This window comes from Microcaecilia unicolor, chromosome 11, assembly GCF_901765095.1.
Source record: "Microcaecilia unicolor chromosome 11, aMicUni1.1, whole genome shotgun sequence".
Classification (NCBI taxonomy): domain Eukaryota; kingdom Metazoa; phylum Chordata; class Amphibia; order Gymnophiona; family Siphonopidae; genus Microcaecilia; species Microcaecilia unicolor.
Window position 1 is genome coordinate 195,795,456 of NC_044041.1, and position 17,208 is coordinate 195,812,663.

At 42.4% G+C, this 17,208-nt stretch overlaps 1 protein-coding gene across 2 annotated transcripts in view; it reads right to left on the minus strand.

The window, feature by feature from the left end:
• Positions 1-9,119: 9,119 nt before the first annotated feature.
• MACO1 (macoilin 1) overlaps positions 9,120-17,208 on the minus strand; it is an 82,636-nt gene continuing 74,547 nt past the window's right edge. For both annotated transcript variants that reach the window (XM_030217405.1, XM_030217404.1), the window contains exon 11: positions 9,120-12,364. In XM_030217405.1, the coding sequence (XP_030073265.1) occupies positions 12,162-12,364 (203 nt within the window). In that variant the 3' untranslated portion in view covers positions 9,120-12,161. The remainder of the gene's footprint in view (positions 12,365-17,208) is intronic.

The window sequence follows — 17,208 nt, forward strand, 5'->3', positions numbered from 1 at the left end:
TTCATTTTTGGCTGTATGAGGGAGGACACCTGAGAAGCACTTCAGTAGATGGAGTCGTTCCATTAAATGATGACCACAGGAGCTAACAGCTTTAAAGCATCCGCAAGTTGTAGGTTTGATGTTATTCAGCGAGAGAGAAGTGGATGACGAAGATGATGGCAACTTGTAGGGGTCTTCAGGCACAGGACTGGAAGAACGGTCCCTTGTTTAGTCCTAAACCAGCTTTCTAGACCCTGCTTACCAGAATGTTCTACAGTGCACCATGCCAGAAGGCTAAGAGGATAAGAGATGGGTAACCCTGGCAGGAGCCTAGTTCACACTAGGGACCCCAACTCTCCTGCATGATAGAGCAGTGCCAGTAGGGGCTGGGCTGAATCTTCACAGCTTTGTATTAGCATAATCTGTTTTATAAGGGTAATAAAGATGTGCAACTATGTAGCAAGACCACAGTTAGCATTTAAAGAAAAATTGCATTACTGTATTCAATTTGACTACACCCACCTGCCTTTCTGAGCAGTCGCTCCATTAGTTTAATAAATGTAACACTGGCTAACTACTACTACTACTATTTAGCATTTCTATAGCGCTACAAGGCGTACGCAGCGCTGCATAAACATAGAAGAAAGACAGTCCCTGCTCAAAGAGCTTACAATCTAATAGACAAAAAAAAAAATTAAAGTAAGCAAATCAAATCAATTAATGTGAACAGGAAGGAAGAGAGGAGGGTAGGTGGAGGCGAGTGGTTAACAAGTGGTTACGAGTCAAAAGCAATGTTAAAGAGGTGGGCTTTCAGTCTAGATTTAAAGGTGGCCAAGGATGGGGCAAGACGTAGGGGCTCAGGAAGTTTATTCCAGGCGTAGGGTGCAGCGAGACAGAAGGCGCGAAGTCTGGAGTTGGCAGTAGTGGAGAAGGGAACAGATAAGAAGGATTTATCCATGGAGCGGAGTGCACGGGAAGGGGTGTAGGGAAGGACGAGTGTGGAGAGATACTGGGGAGCAGCAGAGTGAGTACATTTATAGGTTAGTAGAAGAAGTTTGAACAGGATGTGAAAACGGATAGGGAGCCAGTGAAGGGTCTTGAGGAGAGGGGTAGTATGAGTAAAGCGACCCTGGCAGAAGACGAGACGGGCAGCAGAGTTTTGAACCGACTGGAGAGGGGAGAGGTGACTAAGTGAGAGGCCAGCAAGAAGCTAAGATGTCTCTCACCAAGCAGCTGGAACTAGGAAAAAAAAAGAGAAAAAGCATTTTGTCTAGGCCTATGGGTGCCTGAATTACAAAGGCCTGTATAAGCTGATAGCAAACTATAGTAGGACTTATATTCGTAAACCAATTACACGCCATTTAGGGGTCCTTTACTACAAATCATTTCTATAGCGCTATCAGTCGTATGCAGCGCTTCACAATTTAACATGAAGAAAAGACAGTCCCTGCTCAAAAGAGCTTACAATCTAAATCAGGACAGACAAGCAGGACAAATAAGGGATAAGGGTAGGGCAGACAGATAGGACACGTTACGAGCAGGTGACAAGTTAGGAATTAAAAGCAGCATCAAACAGGTAGGCCTTTAGCCCGGATTTGAAGGCGGCCAGGGATGGAGCTTTACGCAATGGCTCAGGGAGTCTATTTCAGGCATAAGGTGCGGCATGATAAAAGGAACGGAGTCTGGAGTTAGCGATGGGGGAGGGTACAATTAGGAGAGATTTGCCTAGTGAATGGAGTTCCTGGGAAGGAGTGTAAGGAGAGATGAGGCTGGAGAGGTAGTGAGGGGCAGCAGAGTGAATGCACTTATAGGTCAATAAGAGGAGCTTGAACTGTATACAGAAACGGATAGGGAGCCGGTGAAGTGACTTCAGAAGAGGGCTGATATGGGCACAGCGACTCTGGCGAAATATTAATCGTGCAGCAGAATTTTGAACAGATTGAAGAGGAGAGAGATGGCTGAGTGGGAGACCTGTGAGAAGCAAGTTGCAGTAGTCCAAGCGAGAGGTGATGGGAGTGTGGATGAGGGTTCTGGTAGCGTGCTCAGAAAGGAGAGGGCGAATTTTGGCGATATTAAAGAGGAAGAAACGACAGGTTTTAGCAATCTGTTGAATATGTGCAGAGGAGAGGGAGGAGTCCTTTTTTTTAGGGGTCCTTTTACTATGCTGGGCCAAAAGGGTGCCTGTGCCGGTGTCAGTGCATGTTTTTGATGCACGCTGCGGCCCCCTTTTATAGCAGCGGGTAAAAGGCTGATTTAAAAAAAATGGCTGTGTGACAAGTGAAGCACTTGCCAAGTGGCCATTTTGGGAGAGGAGCACTTAGCGCCATTAACTGAGGTGGCTGCAAGGGCTCCTGGTAGCACCGGAAATGGCGCATGCTGGGGCTGGGAACTACCGCCGGGCTGCTGCAGTAGCCCGGCGGTACTTTCGGTTTGGTAAGCCTGCATTGGGCTTACCCCCTTAGCAACTAGTTCTGCATGCTAATAGTGACCTGATGCAAGCTGCATTCTTTCTTTCAGGGATGTAGGCATGGTCACCCTGACTTGAAAGTAAACCCTAGAGCAGGTGAAAATGGCCAGGGGAGAGATCTTGTACCCCCAACAATCTAATACTATGACAAACAAACCTTCCTAAATGGAGTAAGAGAACAGTTTAACATTCCAGTCTAGTCAAGAGGCAGAAGGGTTGTAAGCTATCACTTCAGCCAGTAAAGGAGGAAGTAATCTCTTCAAGGCAGGATGGAGAGGAAGGAAGGGTGGACTAAACTGATAAGCAGCAACAGCAAGCTCACTCCAGACATTAACACAAAACATTATTGAACCAAGGTAGGATGACAATGAGTAAGTGCAAATACTTCACCTGTGCAGACCACCATATTTCGTCCAGTGATGGCAAATGTACCCGCTTAGTTTTGGTGATAGAGGGACAATTTGCAGCTGAACATGGACTCTGCAGTGCACCCAACACACTCATTGTAGTGGCCTGCCATGCCATAGCACCAGTGGCCAAGGACCAGTAACAAGCTCTAACAGAACACCAGTGCCCGTTAACTTATGCCAGCATGATTACATAAGGAGAGGAAATGTTCTTCACTGTCACCAGGGGACAGTGACCTTGAAGGTGGTAGTTCCCTCATCAGAATAACAAATAATATCAAAGCATAGGCCCCCCAGTAAATTAATATAATCACTATTACTAGACAGGAACAAGAAAACCCCACTCGGACCAGAAAGCTCGTTTTAATAAGGGAAACCAAACCCTTTAGAGATCTATATTCAGCCAGCTAAACCATCCTACATGTTTACTACATATTGGTTGTGGCCCCAAGTTCCCTCTTGCGGCCATGAAGTCTTACATTACTTCTCCCAAGTTCCTTAATCAGCTTCATTTCTGCAGATGGGAATCATAATACTGCCAGCTTATACTTTGCTAATCCACTTTGATTAGGCATTTCTAGTACAAAGCGACTTGCAAATTAACAATGAACAGCTGTCCATCTATCTGTGATCTTGTCCTTTGGGCTATGCAAAATCTTTCCTGGTTCAGTTTGAATTTTCTCCATTTCAAGGTTTGCTGCAGTGCTCATCGGTCACAGGGTAGAATGTAAGAGTCACTGGGGGGCGGGGGGAGAAAGTAGGTGACAGATGCGAGAGGGAGACACACATGATATCAAGACACCTACCGTTTGAGTGAAAAGGACAGGCCCATAATGTGCAATTGACTGGGACATACCATGATTAAAATGCCATTCCCAGCTCATTGTATACATTAGGAATACATCCTTTCAGCTTGTTTAACTTGTGATGGCAGATGAAGAAGGTACGGTAGACAAAAGAGTGGTAAATCCAGCAAAGACCATGCTTGGATCACACATATGGATTCAATAAGCAGTAAATGCGTAATTGGTACAATAAGACCAGGGCTAGAAAATATATGCAATTTTATAATGCAGTCGGTTGGTTACTACTACTACTACTATTTAGCATTTCTATAGCGCTACAAAGCGTACGCAGCGCTGCACAAACATAGAAGAAAGACAGTCCCTGCTTAAAGAGCTATTGAGTTGCATACCACACCATGCTCTCATACCTTCTGGGAATACCACTGTTCTAGCTCATTGCGACTAAACGTTTCTTCCGACGCCTCTAAATTACTGAAAGGGAAGCAAATGTTTTCTGGATACTTAGTGGCACTGCCCCCTTCCACATTATATATGCAGTCATTAAAAATACAGAAAACAGAGAATGTAATGACAGATTTTAAACAAACAAGATACCACATCTACCTATCTTCCTTTTCTGTCACAATACCACAGATCTTAGTTTAGGAAGTGACTTAAAAGCCAACAAAACCAGGATCCTCTCTATACTGTTAACATTTATCAGTGTTCTGAAAGCTACATTTTAGATCTGAGATATTGTACAAACAGCCGTCCTCCTTTCTTTTGAAAAGCTACTGCCCTCTTGTGGTTACTTGGAAACAGAGGAGGCCTTAGTGAATTGGGGGGGGGGGGGGGGGGGCAATGCTCAAAGGTCTGGTGCTAAAACCAACAGCACAAACTCCATAGCGCAAGATCAGCGCAGAAACGTAGCTCCGCAATGCTCAAACCAAATGGTATTCAAATTATATGCACACTATGGAACCAAAAGCAAGGGAGAGGAACGTGGCTGGAGCATTTGCGCTACAGTTTCAGGATAAGTGCAGTTCTTACGCGCATGCCCAGGCAAGACCAGAACTACAAGCCTAGTGGTTAGTGAAGCGGACTTTGATCCTGGGGAACTGGGTTCTATTCCCACTGCAGCTCCTTGTGACTCTGGTCAAGTCAGTTAACCCTCCATTGCCCCAGGTACAAATAAGAACCTGTATATACTAGTAAATGCTTTGAGTGTAGTTGCAAAAACCACAGAAAGGCAGTATGTCAAGTCCCATTAACAAGATTCCATGCACAATCTCACAGAGTAGCAACATTCCATGTAGAACCCCAAAGAATAGCAAGATTCCAGAACCCCAAAGAGCAAGGAGTGGAGGAGTAACCTAGTGGTTAGTACAGCGGACTTTGATTCTGGGGAACTGAGTTCAATTCCCACTGCAGCTCCTTGTGACTCTGGGAAAGTCACTTAACCCTCCATTGCCTCGGGTACAAATAAGTACCTGTATATACTATGTAAATCGCTTTGAATGCAGTTGCAAAACTACAGCAAAGTAGTATATTAAGTCCAATTTCCTTTCCCTATTTGAGATTCTACATGGAATGCAGCTGGTAGAGGAGTAGCCTAGTGGTTAGTGCAGACTTTGATCCTGGGGAACTGGGTTCAATTCCCACTGCAGCTCCTTCTGACTCTGGGCAAGTCACTTAACCTGCCATTGCCCCAGGAACAAATAAGTACCTGAATATACTATATAAACCGCTTTGAATGTAGTTGCAAAAACCACAGAAAGGCGGTACATCAAGTCCCACTTCCCTTCCCCTTCTTCTGCACCTTTAAATATAAGCATTTCAAAAATTGTTTTCATTTGAAAGGCTCGTATTTAAGCGCAGAACGGCACCAATGTGTGCTTAGTTTGTTTTGCTCAACTTGCACACATTTGTTCCTATCAGCGTTTATAGGCTGTAGGGCTTCCTTCTTCTTTAACCCCCCCCCCCCCCCCAAAAAAAAAAAAAAAAAAAAACTGGCAGTTTGAAGCAAGAAATTCTGAAGAAATCCTCTCTTGAGAACATTCAAAAGCAGCACTGAGCTGGCAGTAAGTTTCCAGCATTAAGGGCAGCATTTGTTCCTGTGCTATATATTCTGAGCATTAGGAGGGAATACCAAATAATTAGCATCCATTTGATAATGGATAAATAAAATTTGCTGCCATCTTTGGCGCACACATTGTTTCCCTGCACTAAAACCCTCTGAACATTCTACATTTACATTTAGAGGTATATAAAATAATGAGTGGAGTGGAACAGGTGGACGTGAAGCGTCTGTTCACGCTTTCTAAAAATACTAGGACTAGGGGGCATGCGATGAAACTACAGTGTAGTAAATTTAAAACAAAATCGGAGAAAAGTTTTCTTCATCCAACGCATAATTAAACTCTGAAATTCGTTGCCGGAGAACGTGGTGAAGGCGGTTAGCTTAGCAGAGTTTAAAAAGGGGTTAGATGGTTTCCTAAAGGACAAGTCCATAAACCACTACTAAATGGACTTGGGAAAAATCCACAATTCCAGGAATAACATGTATAGAATGTTTGTATGTTTGGGAAGCTCGCCAGGTGCCCTTGGCCTGGATTGGCAGCTGCCGTGGACAGGATGCTGGGCTCGATGGACCCTTGGTCTTTTCACAGTGTGGCATTACTTATGTACTTATGAATTTTTAAATACTGCCTTCCACAGGTTGAATATTACCCCCATATTCTCTATTATTTCATGCAGTTTGCTGCTGTTTCAAAGGAAGATAGTCAAGATGCCTTTCCATGCGAATGCGTTACTATTCTATCGTTGTTTTTGGAGTTCCTTTCCCTTTCTTTATATCAGTAGCTTTGTACACTGCTCTGTTCTGCCCTGGCGGCTAGGGTAGTTTAGCAAGTTCAATAAACTATAACGAACGTTTCCTCTATGTGGTCCTACCACATGACCCTTACCCTATCACAACTTCACCTTTGTATTTGTATACACCGGAGTCTGCAACTGCTCTCCGGCACTATGTAAGCCACATTGAACCTGCAAAGAGGTGGGAAAATGTGGGGTACAAATGCAACAAATAAATAAATAAAACTTTAGTCTGCCACTAGATCACCTCTAATGCCGCCATCAGGTTTTGAGCATCGGCTCCTGAGGTTGATGTAAGACGTGCATTAACTAGCCATGTTAAACTTATGTGTACATTTTTTTTGTGTCATTTATATCTACAGTTTTTTTTAAGGTAATGTATTGCAAAGCATGCAATAGATTAAAAACCACCAACTTAAAAATGGAAGTTAATATTTGAGAGGGTTGGTGGGGACAAGTAGATGAATGGATTGAGGGCACAAGGATCCTCAAACTAGGCTGCCCAAATGAATGAGTCCTTGAACTAAGAGCTGGGTGCCTTAGCTCCAGGGGATCCTGGAATTGTGGGTCCCTAAATTGCAAATCCTATCTCCAGGAATCCTGAACTTGGAATATAATTTCTTTGGTGGCTTTATCAATGGAAAAGTTAAAACTTTCACCTGCAAGGGTGATGCAAATCTTCAGCATTAAGCTGGAGGTAAAACTGCTAAAATTTAGTTTTGTGTGTTAGCCCTAACTGTGATGGAATAACCTGCCCTTGAATATCAGAATTCAATCCTGCTGAAAGCAATCTAAAACTTCCCTTTAAGGCCTTCCATATCTCCCTGATATTTCTACTAGATCAATAAGTAATTCTCTCTCCCCCCCCCCCCCACCTTTTTTTTAAAACATATTTTACTTCATATGCTTTTAGCCTCTTTTGTTGCTGAGGTACTGTTCTTTCCACTTTTTCTTGCTCCCAAACCTACAAAACCACCGATATATTATCAATTTGCAGTGTATCAAATAAACGTGAATTATGATCTGAGTTTACATTAAAACAAATTTTGTATGCAACTCATTAGCATGTATTGCAACACAAGATTAGCACAGTGCAGGACTTCCTACTCAGCACAGATTTTGTGTGCGCTAAAATTCTTGCTACATCACAAGTAACCTTAGTACATAGAAAATCTGTTCTAATGCAGGAATTAAACTACACTGGCCAGTTTGGAATGAGGTTTAAGGAACTAGTTATTAAGATCAGAACATGTGCCACCTAGAAATTTACTTAACAAAATAATTAGGGCTAGGATCCAACCAAGTATTTTGCCTTCTGTTTCCAAGTACGGCAATGAAAATCCAGGTGACGGATCTCCCAGAGGGCAGCTTTTCAGATTTTCTCAAGTAGTGTCTGGTAGTTTCCTCTGCTCTTTTCATGTCTGTGAGATCTAAATGGGACACAGTAAAGGCGAATTGTATTGGTAAAGGCGAATTCCTTTGCCAATACAAACTCCTGGTAACAAAAATTAAATCCAACATATTAAACAGCCAAAAACAATTTTTTATACTTATGATTCGTATTTTAATATGCTGAAGCTGCTTTGGGCAATCATATGGGACTGATAAGGTGGGATATAAATTTAAGGATTAAGGAGTCCTTTTACCAAGCTGTAGGAAAGAGGGACCTGTGCTAGTGGCCATTTTTCCCGTGCGTCAGGGCCCTTTTTACCGCAGCAGGTAAAAAATAAAAAAAAAGCCCCCAGCACAATGCCATGTGCCAGGGCGCCTTTACCGTCACCTCAACAGCTCCCGTGCTAACCAGGCAGCACAGCGATGCCCTTTTACCGTTGGGTTACCACAGCACAAGCCATTTCTTGGGGGGGGGGGGGGGGGGGGTCTTTTTCCTCCAGAAATGGCGTGTGCTCAGAGCGGGACTAGGAAGAGTGAGCGGTAAGCCTGCGTTGGGCTTACCGCCGCTCTTTAAAAGGGCCTCTAGATTATTTCAGCTTGTTGGGGGTGGGGGGGGGGAAGGGAGAAACAAACGAATGTTTGGTAGATCAGCCTTCAAAATTCCAGTTGCAGTACTCTCATCCCTATACTGTATTTGTCACCATATTTAGAATGGGAAACTTCTCATAGGTGCAAATTGAATTGTGTTGTGTATTTCACAACAGCATGGTTTGTGTTTTCAGGGCGGGGAGGTGGGGTCCTACAGGTTTGATGGCTCCCGATGTAGAAATTCAGACTTCCAGCAACCCATTTGAACTGCTCTTTTGAAACCAATACAATGAATACTGTAGCGAAGGAGCTGGTGTTGCTCACTTTTGGGACAACTGTGACTTTCTGCCTCAAATCCTACAATAAACATCACGTCAGAGACACAAAATGAGGACCAAATGCTGCAAGTTATTATATTCAAATAGCACAGGTTGCTCCACCCCATAAATAGCCTTATAGTACTCTGTGGCATTACATCACTGAACAAGTGTAAAAGTCGTAACAGAAGTGATTCAAACATGGTTAGCTTCCCTTCGTCATATGTTCTTTATGCCTGATATTTATTTAGACCAAATGCTTACTATCTAAAATAATAATAAAACACAATATTTAAAAATGTGTCTGCAAGAAAATGTTTATTCTTCGTAAACCCCACAGGAAAAAAAAAGCAGCCAAGACCAAGTAATTTAACATAAGACATGCCATAAAAGACAGCAAAATGATGGGAAGGGGGAGGAGGAGGGGGATTTTAAACACAAAGTCAGTGACAATATTCCATGTTCTGCACAGAGCTAGAAAACCTTGGACATTTTCAAGTTAACACTTTCATGGCGACATTTACACAAGATGGTTCAAAAAGGCATATGGACAGCAACATACACACCCCGCTAATGCTAAACGTTTTATTCCAAAAGAATATCTGATGAAAATTATGAATCTGTAATACTTTTTTTTTTTTTTTTTTTTTAATACACCCATCTTGTTCCATCCACTTCATTTTTAAGAGAGGCATACATGTCAACAAAAAAATCCTTAACCAGGTCAAAGAACTTTGTCCTTAAGACCACTGGAAGTATGCCAAAACATAATATTGAGTTTATAATTTTGCTATGTGCCAATACAATTTTATTTTCCCTCACCCACCCACCCACCCAAAGTCTTAAGCACTTTAAAACCTGCCAGTGCAAACACTGTTTATTAATGTATAAGCACATACATTCCGACCGAAAATTTTGTCTGATTTTGTTTAGTTTCTTCTAAACCCTTAAAAAAAAAAAAAAATCTTTGGCAGAGAAGCTGATAATCTCAGCTCTCTTGTCAAAACACAAGATGATTTGAAAGGTAAACCCTTCTTCTGCATTCTCCCGCCACTGCCACCACCTGAAATGCAGCCTTGTTGTTAAAGCAGGAGTCCATTTTAGCTAGCTCAAAGTACACCGGCAGTAAACACTGCTACTCATAGCATCAAGATGTACTTTCGTATTGTTTGTAGGGTGGGGAGGGGCGGAGAAGAGGTGAGAAAAATTAAATACATGATTTTTACTATAATATTGCTGACCCCCCCCCCCCCCCCCACTCATCTTCATTTTCTCATATTTCAATTTTGAAATGTGAAGTCTTCCACTTAGAAGGCAGATGTGGCCATTAATAATGTTTATTAGCCATTGCTGCCCATTCAAACAGGGAAAAGAATTGAAGAGTGGAATTTTCCATAATTTTTTCTACAATTAGTATTCACTGCTTATTCCATGGACACACACACAAATCTAAATTGCAGCCAGCTAGGGTGGGCTGCTACTTTAACTAGCTACACCAGGGTAGGGAACCTATTCTGGAGGATGGATTACATTAGCAATCATTTTCATAGGGAGGGGCAGGCAAGCATCAGTTCTTCCCAGGGAACATGGAGGTGTGATCAGCTGTCTTTTTTTTTTGAGGGGGGAGGGAAGGGGGTGGAAGAGGAAGAAAAAAAGATGAATGAGCAGTGGGAAGACACAGAATTGTAGCTCCTGCTCAAATCAGCTGTTAAGCAACTAGCTGGATACAGAAGTTCCCCATAGAGGCCGACTGAATTTCAGTTTCTGTTTTGGTGCCAAAACCAGCCCAAAATTCAGATTTGGGTCTTATTTCAGTTTTGGCTGAAAATGCTGATGCATTTTTGGCTAAACCAAAACTGTGCTGTGCATCCTGAAGCCCCCACTCCTTCTCTGACACAAGGAGACCCTCCCAAACCCACAAATAGGTGATTGCCTTCTGTTTGGGTAAGGGAGGGAAGGGGTAGCTCCTGTTCAGGGGGGGGGGGGGGGGGGGGGGGGAGGGGATGGAGGGAGTGGGGGCTGTACCCATTGAGGGGCCAGGCCAGTTTTGGTTTCAACTCCTTTGCTTAACCTCTGTTCTGTGCACGGTTATTCGCCAGTTGCTATGCCCTCATCATGCACCCCATGTTATATCCCCTCCTGTCATAACCGTATCTGTGCCATCCCTGAACTGTATTGTATCCTTTTGAATTAATGTACGCCACATTTCACCTGCTCTTGTGGGAAAATATGGGGTAAAAATGCACCAAAAATAAATAAACTTTGGTTTTGGCCAAAACCAAATGGCAAATTTTGACTGCAGATTGTTTCGGCTGAAACCGAAAAAACTGGTTTTGGTTGTCCTCTAGGTCCCCACCCCTGAGCTACCCTGGTCTCTTGAATAAAGCTGCAGAAATGGACTCTCACCAAAATGCTTTATGTAGCAGTAGTAGTAGCATGCTTCCTATGATGTAATGCAATCAAGGAAAGTTACCCAACACTGTAGCTTGGGGGGGGGGGGGGGAGGGAACTCAATAATCCTGTATCATGAACAGCCCAAGGTGTATGGATTGGAATCACAGCCTTTATGAAAGAAAGAGAGAGAGAGATAAATAATGTTTTAAATTAACAAGTTTCCTCTTGAATGTCTTTTCCCAAGGCACTGTGAACAAGACTCAATTTTCAATTACTGAAAAAAAAAATTACTTCTGGGAATAAATATTTCACAATACTATTACCAGGATATTATACTTCTAATTTGTCCTTTCCCATCACAATTTAAAAACACTGCCCCTTATATTTGTTTGGTCCATTCAGGAGTACGTCAATTATTTTTCCTGCAACATGCATCATCCTATTCAATTATTTTTAATACAGTTAGCTAGAAATCAAACCTTTGTTCAATTATTTAACCCTTTCACTCTCAAAACTAGAGAGCTATCATCCATCATCCTGTTATTTTATTTAAGTCCAACTTTGTCGCTTATGCCTTGTACTATAAAAGAAAGCGTTCAGAGTTAAGTAAAGCACTGAGCTTTCAAGAGGAAACCATGCTGCAGCACTCGGAGGTAAACATAAATAAATTTGGCTACCTGAACCCAAAAGGTGTCTTATAAATAAACTGGCTGGGCGGAGGGAAAGGCGGGAGGGAGGGGAAAGAAAGAAACAAAAACTGAAGTTCTGTGGGGTTTCCTAAAAAATTTACAAGAGAACAAAACTGATGGGCAAGTCTCCTCAAAACGCTGATGGTATCTTTTTGTTTAAACTACAACAGATACAGTCTCACACAACACAATTTTATCTCAACTGCGAGAGACAGTCTTGTGTGATGCCTTCTGTTTCACAAAACTGTAGGGTAAAAGAACATTGGCATTCATTTCTTGAGAGGTTGGTAAACTGAGGCATTGGGATCAAGTCCAGACGGGCTGGTCTCCACAAATTTGGAAGAGTAATGTGGGGAAACCGGGCTGAGGGGGCTGGTGGCTGCTGTATAGGTTATGCTAGGCATTACTGCCATGACCTCTGCTATCTTCTGTTTCAGGTCCTTGATTTCTTGATCTTTCTGAATGATTTGCCCTGAAAAAATGTACATCATATCAATTAGCACAACAAAGTAATGAGCAGCAGGCAATACTGGCACACAGGCATACAATTTACTTATTTACAGAGCATAGGAGGAGATGGAATACTCCAAAAACACAGAATGGGCACAAATAAAATGAATTATTTCTTCAGTTTAGTGGATGAAAAGAATTGTCTCTCACAGAAATGGTGGGGAGGAAAGCATGAGATCGTCAAAGAAGGAGCAAGATAAATTTGGAGCTCAAATCAGATATGCGTTTCTGTAGTAGGTGGGAATAGAATGCAGAAAATGGTAGTGTCACAGCTCGAGTACTGAAGAAACATGAACATCTCCTACAGGGGGTTCTCCGCAGACATTAAGGGAACGATGACCTCATCACCGACTCCTTCTTATACGTGCTCTACTAACTGAAAATTTTTTAGTTTCTTTTCCCTGCTTGTGCCTACCACAGCGGCCACAGTCATCCAATGCCTTATTTAATATTTTAGCTGTTGAAAGGAACTGAGCAGAGGTGGAGATAGGAATGTGGGGCGGGTTTCATACAAGCCATAGCCCCTGCAAAATTTTCCCGCTAGTTGCCACCTTCTCTTACCTATAGAACAATGGAGGCCCCTGATTCAGGCCCCAGCCCTCTCTTCTCATCCCATGCCCCCTTGTTACTCCCCAACCCATGCATCAAACCCATTTCCAAATCCCAGCTCCCTTCTTCCATCTACGCCCTTGTTGGCCCCCAGCCTCCCTTTCCTACTCCCAGTACAGCGATGGGCGCTTGTTATTCTGTTGTTGCTGCTGCCTGGCCTATCATTAGCCCATTATAGCCACCAGCACTGTGTGGATGTTAAAATTGGATAGCAACAATTGCCTTTCTCCAAACTGAAGGATTGCTGCTACTAGTTGAGGGAGCCTCTTATTCTTCGGTTTACATCAATTTCCTTTGAGTGGTTAACGATGTTGATTTTATTGGAACGTTAACAACGAGTGAAAGTCTCATATGCAGCTTTGCAAATGGAACGCATAGAGCGTAGTCACCGCCCCCCAGATTCTATATAGTGCGACTTGAGTTGCGCACACCATTCAGGTCGTGACGTGTGTAAATTCTAATGCACGCTGCCGTAAAGGGGTCGTGGCCAGATGGGCGTTTCTATAAATTACGTGCACTGCCTTAGACGCCGGTATTTACACCAAAACTTGGTATAAATTCCCGCGACTAGATTCCAGTCGTGCAGACGGGCCATAGGCATATTCTATAAACCGTACCTAACTTCATGCGGTTTATAGAATACGCCTAGCCATTTTTCTTTTTCGGCACCAATTTTGAAGGCACCTTATATAGAATCTAGTGCCATATTAGCAAAGATTTTTAGGCCATTCCAGGCAGGTAACCTTTTGGCTGTGCAGATTTGATTATAGTGCATATTCTTCTTTCTGGAAGGAATGCCTTGGCTTGCTGAATTGCATGGTTGGCTACACAAAATGTTGGATTTTTAGGAGCTAAGAGTCAATTTCTCCAAGTTTCAGAAACCTGAGATTTTGTAGAGTCTCCATTATGGTTTGCTACAAATGAAGAGCACCCCAAGACAACTTTACTGTTATTAACTGCTGCAACTGCTGGAGACGCCAACAGAAGAACACATGGAAAAACATGGTATTGGCTGCTTATGATCCAGCACATCTTCAATTACATTTACATGGATAAGGGCTTTCATCTCAGAAATAGAAGGTATATTAGTGAGAGCCCTTGTATAACTAATGGACCTTTAAATGATGAACAGTGGAAAATAAATTTCTTGTATCCTTGGTTTACAATTGTGAGTACCCACTTGTCTGATGTAACAGCTTGCCAAGTGTCCTTCAAGTAGAGGATTTGTCCCACCCTTGGAAGGTAGTCAACAGCTTGGAATGTTCTCAAGAGAGGAAGATACTTTTAAATCACACATCCTCTACATCTCTGCTGTGAAAGATAGTAAGGCTGAAATCTTCCTTTAGAATCGTTACGTTACTGAAGATTATACTGTAAAATGTTGACTGAATCCTCCAAGTCTGTTGATCTTGTGGATGAGTCGATAAAATTCATGAACAGTTAACAGTGGTCCTCTGAGATACCACATGCTTAACTATTTCTCAAAAATTTGCTAAGTCATACGGAACTTCTTGAAGATCCGATACTCTGAGTCAACTGGTCTTGTGGGCACCGCCTGCTGATTGCAGCTGCTTTGCATGCCATGTCCAGCTCAAAATGAGGGTGACCTCTAGCTAAAACCATGAACTTTGCTTTGATCATGCCATTGGTATGTTGTGTAAGCTACACTACTCTATACTGAGTAATGGTGTTACTTGACTAGTAATAGTACTTTTAGGGTGAGGAATGGTGCACTACCATCACTCTCTTATAGAGCATCTAACAACGATAAGCTGCAGTTCTTGCATTTAGCAGGACAGTTAGGAAAATGCTCCTCCCTCCCTGCTATATCAAGTATTTTAGATTATTTGCATATTATTGTAATATTTTGAGCCTTTAGAACTTCTAAAGGCTGCTTCCACCACTATTGACTGGTGAGATAGTTGAAATGTTTTATACCCTAATATTTCAAAACAGATTGTATTAAGTGATATTGCCATGTCTTCAATTGTAAAAGCGCTGGTATATTTCAAACCAGAGATGAACTCTCATTCGGTGTCTATAGCGTCTGGTTCACAAACGGCTAGTGACTCTTAAGTGTCTGCAAGAATCTGGGGGGGGGGGGGGGGGGGGGTAATATTTCCAGGTGGCAGTGTTTTGCCCATACTATGACAGTAATGAACCTCCATCTCTTAAATTTACTGCCAACACTTGCCATAGTATTTGCACTGCGTCAAACAGCTTCCTTCTGGAGTTTATAAGAAGCATACGCAACGTACCAAGGTATGCTTGAAAATACTTTTTAATGAAGCCAGTGGTACTCTCTAGGTTGGGGGAATATTTCTGTATCTTTCTGCCACATTTTCTTGGTCTCTGACTGCATTGCTAGATATGTGAATATCTTCTCTTTCGCCACCTGATACACAGAATAATCTGCTGAAGGTGTTAAAATAGGCCTGGAGGCCTCGGACAGAAGCACTATAGGGTAAACTCTGTAAGCGAGCACTTCATTTTAGGTGCCCCAATGCCACATGGTTAATCTATTCCATAATGGCATCTGGGCATCCAAATTCTGTTACAGTTACATCAAATCAGAAAAAAAAAAAAGAATTCCCTGCACAGAAATCAAATGTAAAAAGAAGTAGAGATGGACAATGGTGCTTCATAAATGAATCTAGATGCCAAAATTATAGTCCATTAACGATATTTATTAAAAAAAGCACCACATACAGTCTTGAAGGACCCGACACAGGACCGTGTTTCAAAGGACTGACCGCCTGCCTCAGGGATCATAAGATCTGTCAGATATAGTGGTGAAAGTCTGCCTAAACGTAATGAACTTTGGAGCAATGAAATGTACATTCAAGCCAGCAGAGCAGTTCTTGGATGCTCTGTGATCAAGTGCATGTTCAGAACCCTTATTTTATCATCCTCACCTTAATATTCCCTTATCTCTTGTTTGTACTGTTTGTCTGTCCTAATTAGATTGTAAGCTCTGTGGAGCAGGGACTGTCTCTTCATGTTCAAGTGTACAGCGCTGCGTACGTCTAGTAGTGCTATAGAAATGATAGGATTCCGGAATCTTGCTGCTCTTTGAGATTCCAGAATCTTGCTGCTCTTTGGGGTTCCGCACAGAATCTTGCTACTCTTTGAGACTCCGGAATCTTACTACTCTTTCTCCTTATCCCTTGTTTGTCCCGTTTGTCTGTCCTAATTAGATTGTAAACTCTGTCGAGCAGGGACTGTCTCTTCATGTTCAAGTGTACAGTGCTGCGTACGTCTAGTAGCGCTATAGAAATGATAAGTAGTAGTATGTCATGAAGCACAGGAAGCTTCATGACCTGCACTTGCTCACAGAGCTTTACTGGCTTGAATCCATAGAGTTACACCAGCCACAGACCTGAAATAACCGCAGGTGTCTAAAAGTGGCACAGCTTTCCGTAAATGGTGAATACAAATTGGCAGCACCACCCATACCTCTCCCCCCACCTTGCACTTACACGCCATGCCAATTAGTATTAGTGTCCGGGGAAAGTGACAATTCTGTCCGCTCACATGTGGTGCATAAACGGAGATGCCCTGTTAAAGGATTGCCCTTTATCTTCAAAGCCTTACTCAAATCCCATCTCTTCAATGTCGCCTTCAGGACCTAACCATCATACCTTTATTCAGGAAATCTAGACTGCCCCAACTTGACATTTGGTCCTTTAGATTGTAAGCTCCTTTGAGCAGGGACTGTCCTTCTTTGTTAAACTGTACAGCGCTGCGTAACCCTAGTAGCGCTCTAGAAATGTTTAGTAGTATCTGCATATTTCTCTCGGCCTAAGAAATGTACAATCTCAGCGTACACGGAGTTTGATTGCGTAAAGAGGCAGGGTAGCCGTGTTGGTCCACTTCTGAAAGTAATAAATAGAAATAAAAAGAAAGAAAGGAAAATAAGAGGAGACCTTTGTTTGTTTAATCAGGTTTCTGATCTGAAGAAATTAAGCTAATCAAAAAATGCATTGTTAGTCCAATTAAAGAAAAAAAGTATCTTAATTTCCTTTGTTTTTTTTTCTTTTTAATTTCTATTACTGATTTTTATAAAATTACCTTGTGGGAAGGAAGGAATTTTCTTGTTCATATATCCAGTTTCTCAGTATCTTTAAGAGGCTAGTCTACAATTCCACAGTTATAGGAAAGTACAGCAATTGCTAGCTGATTAATAGCTTGTACCTT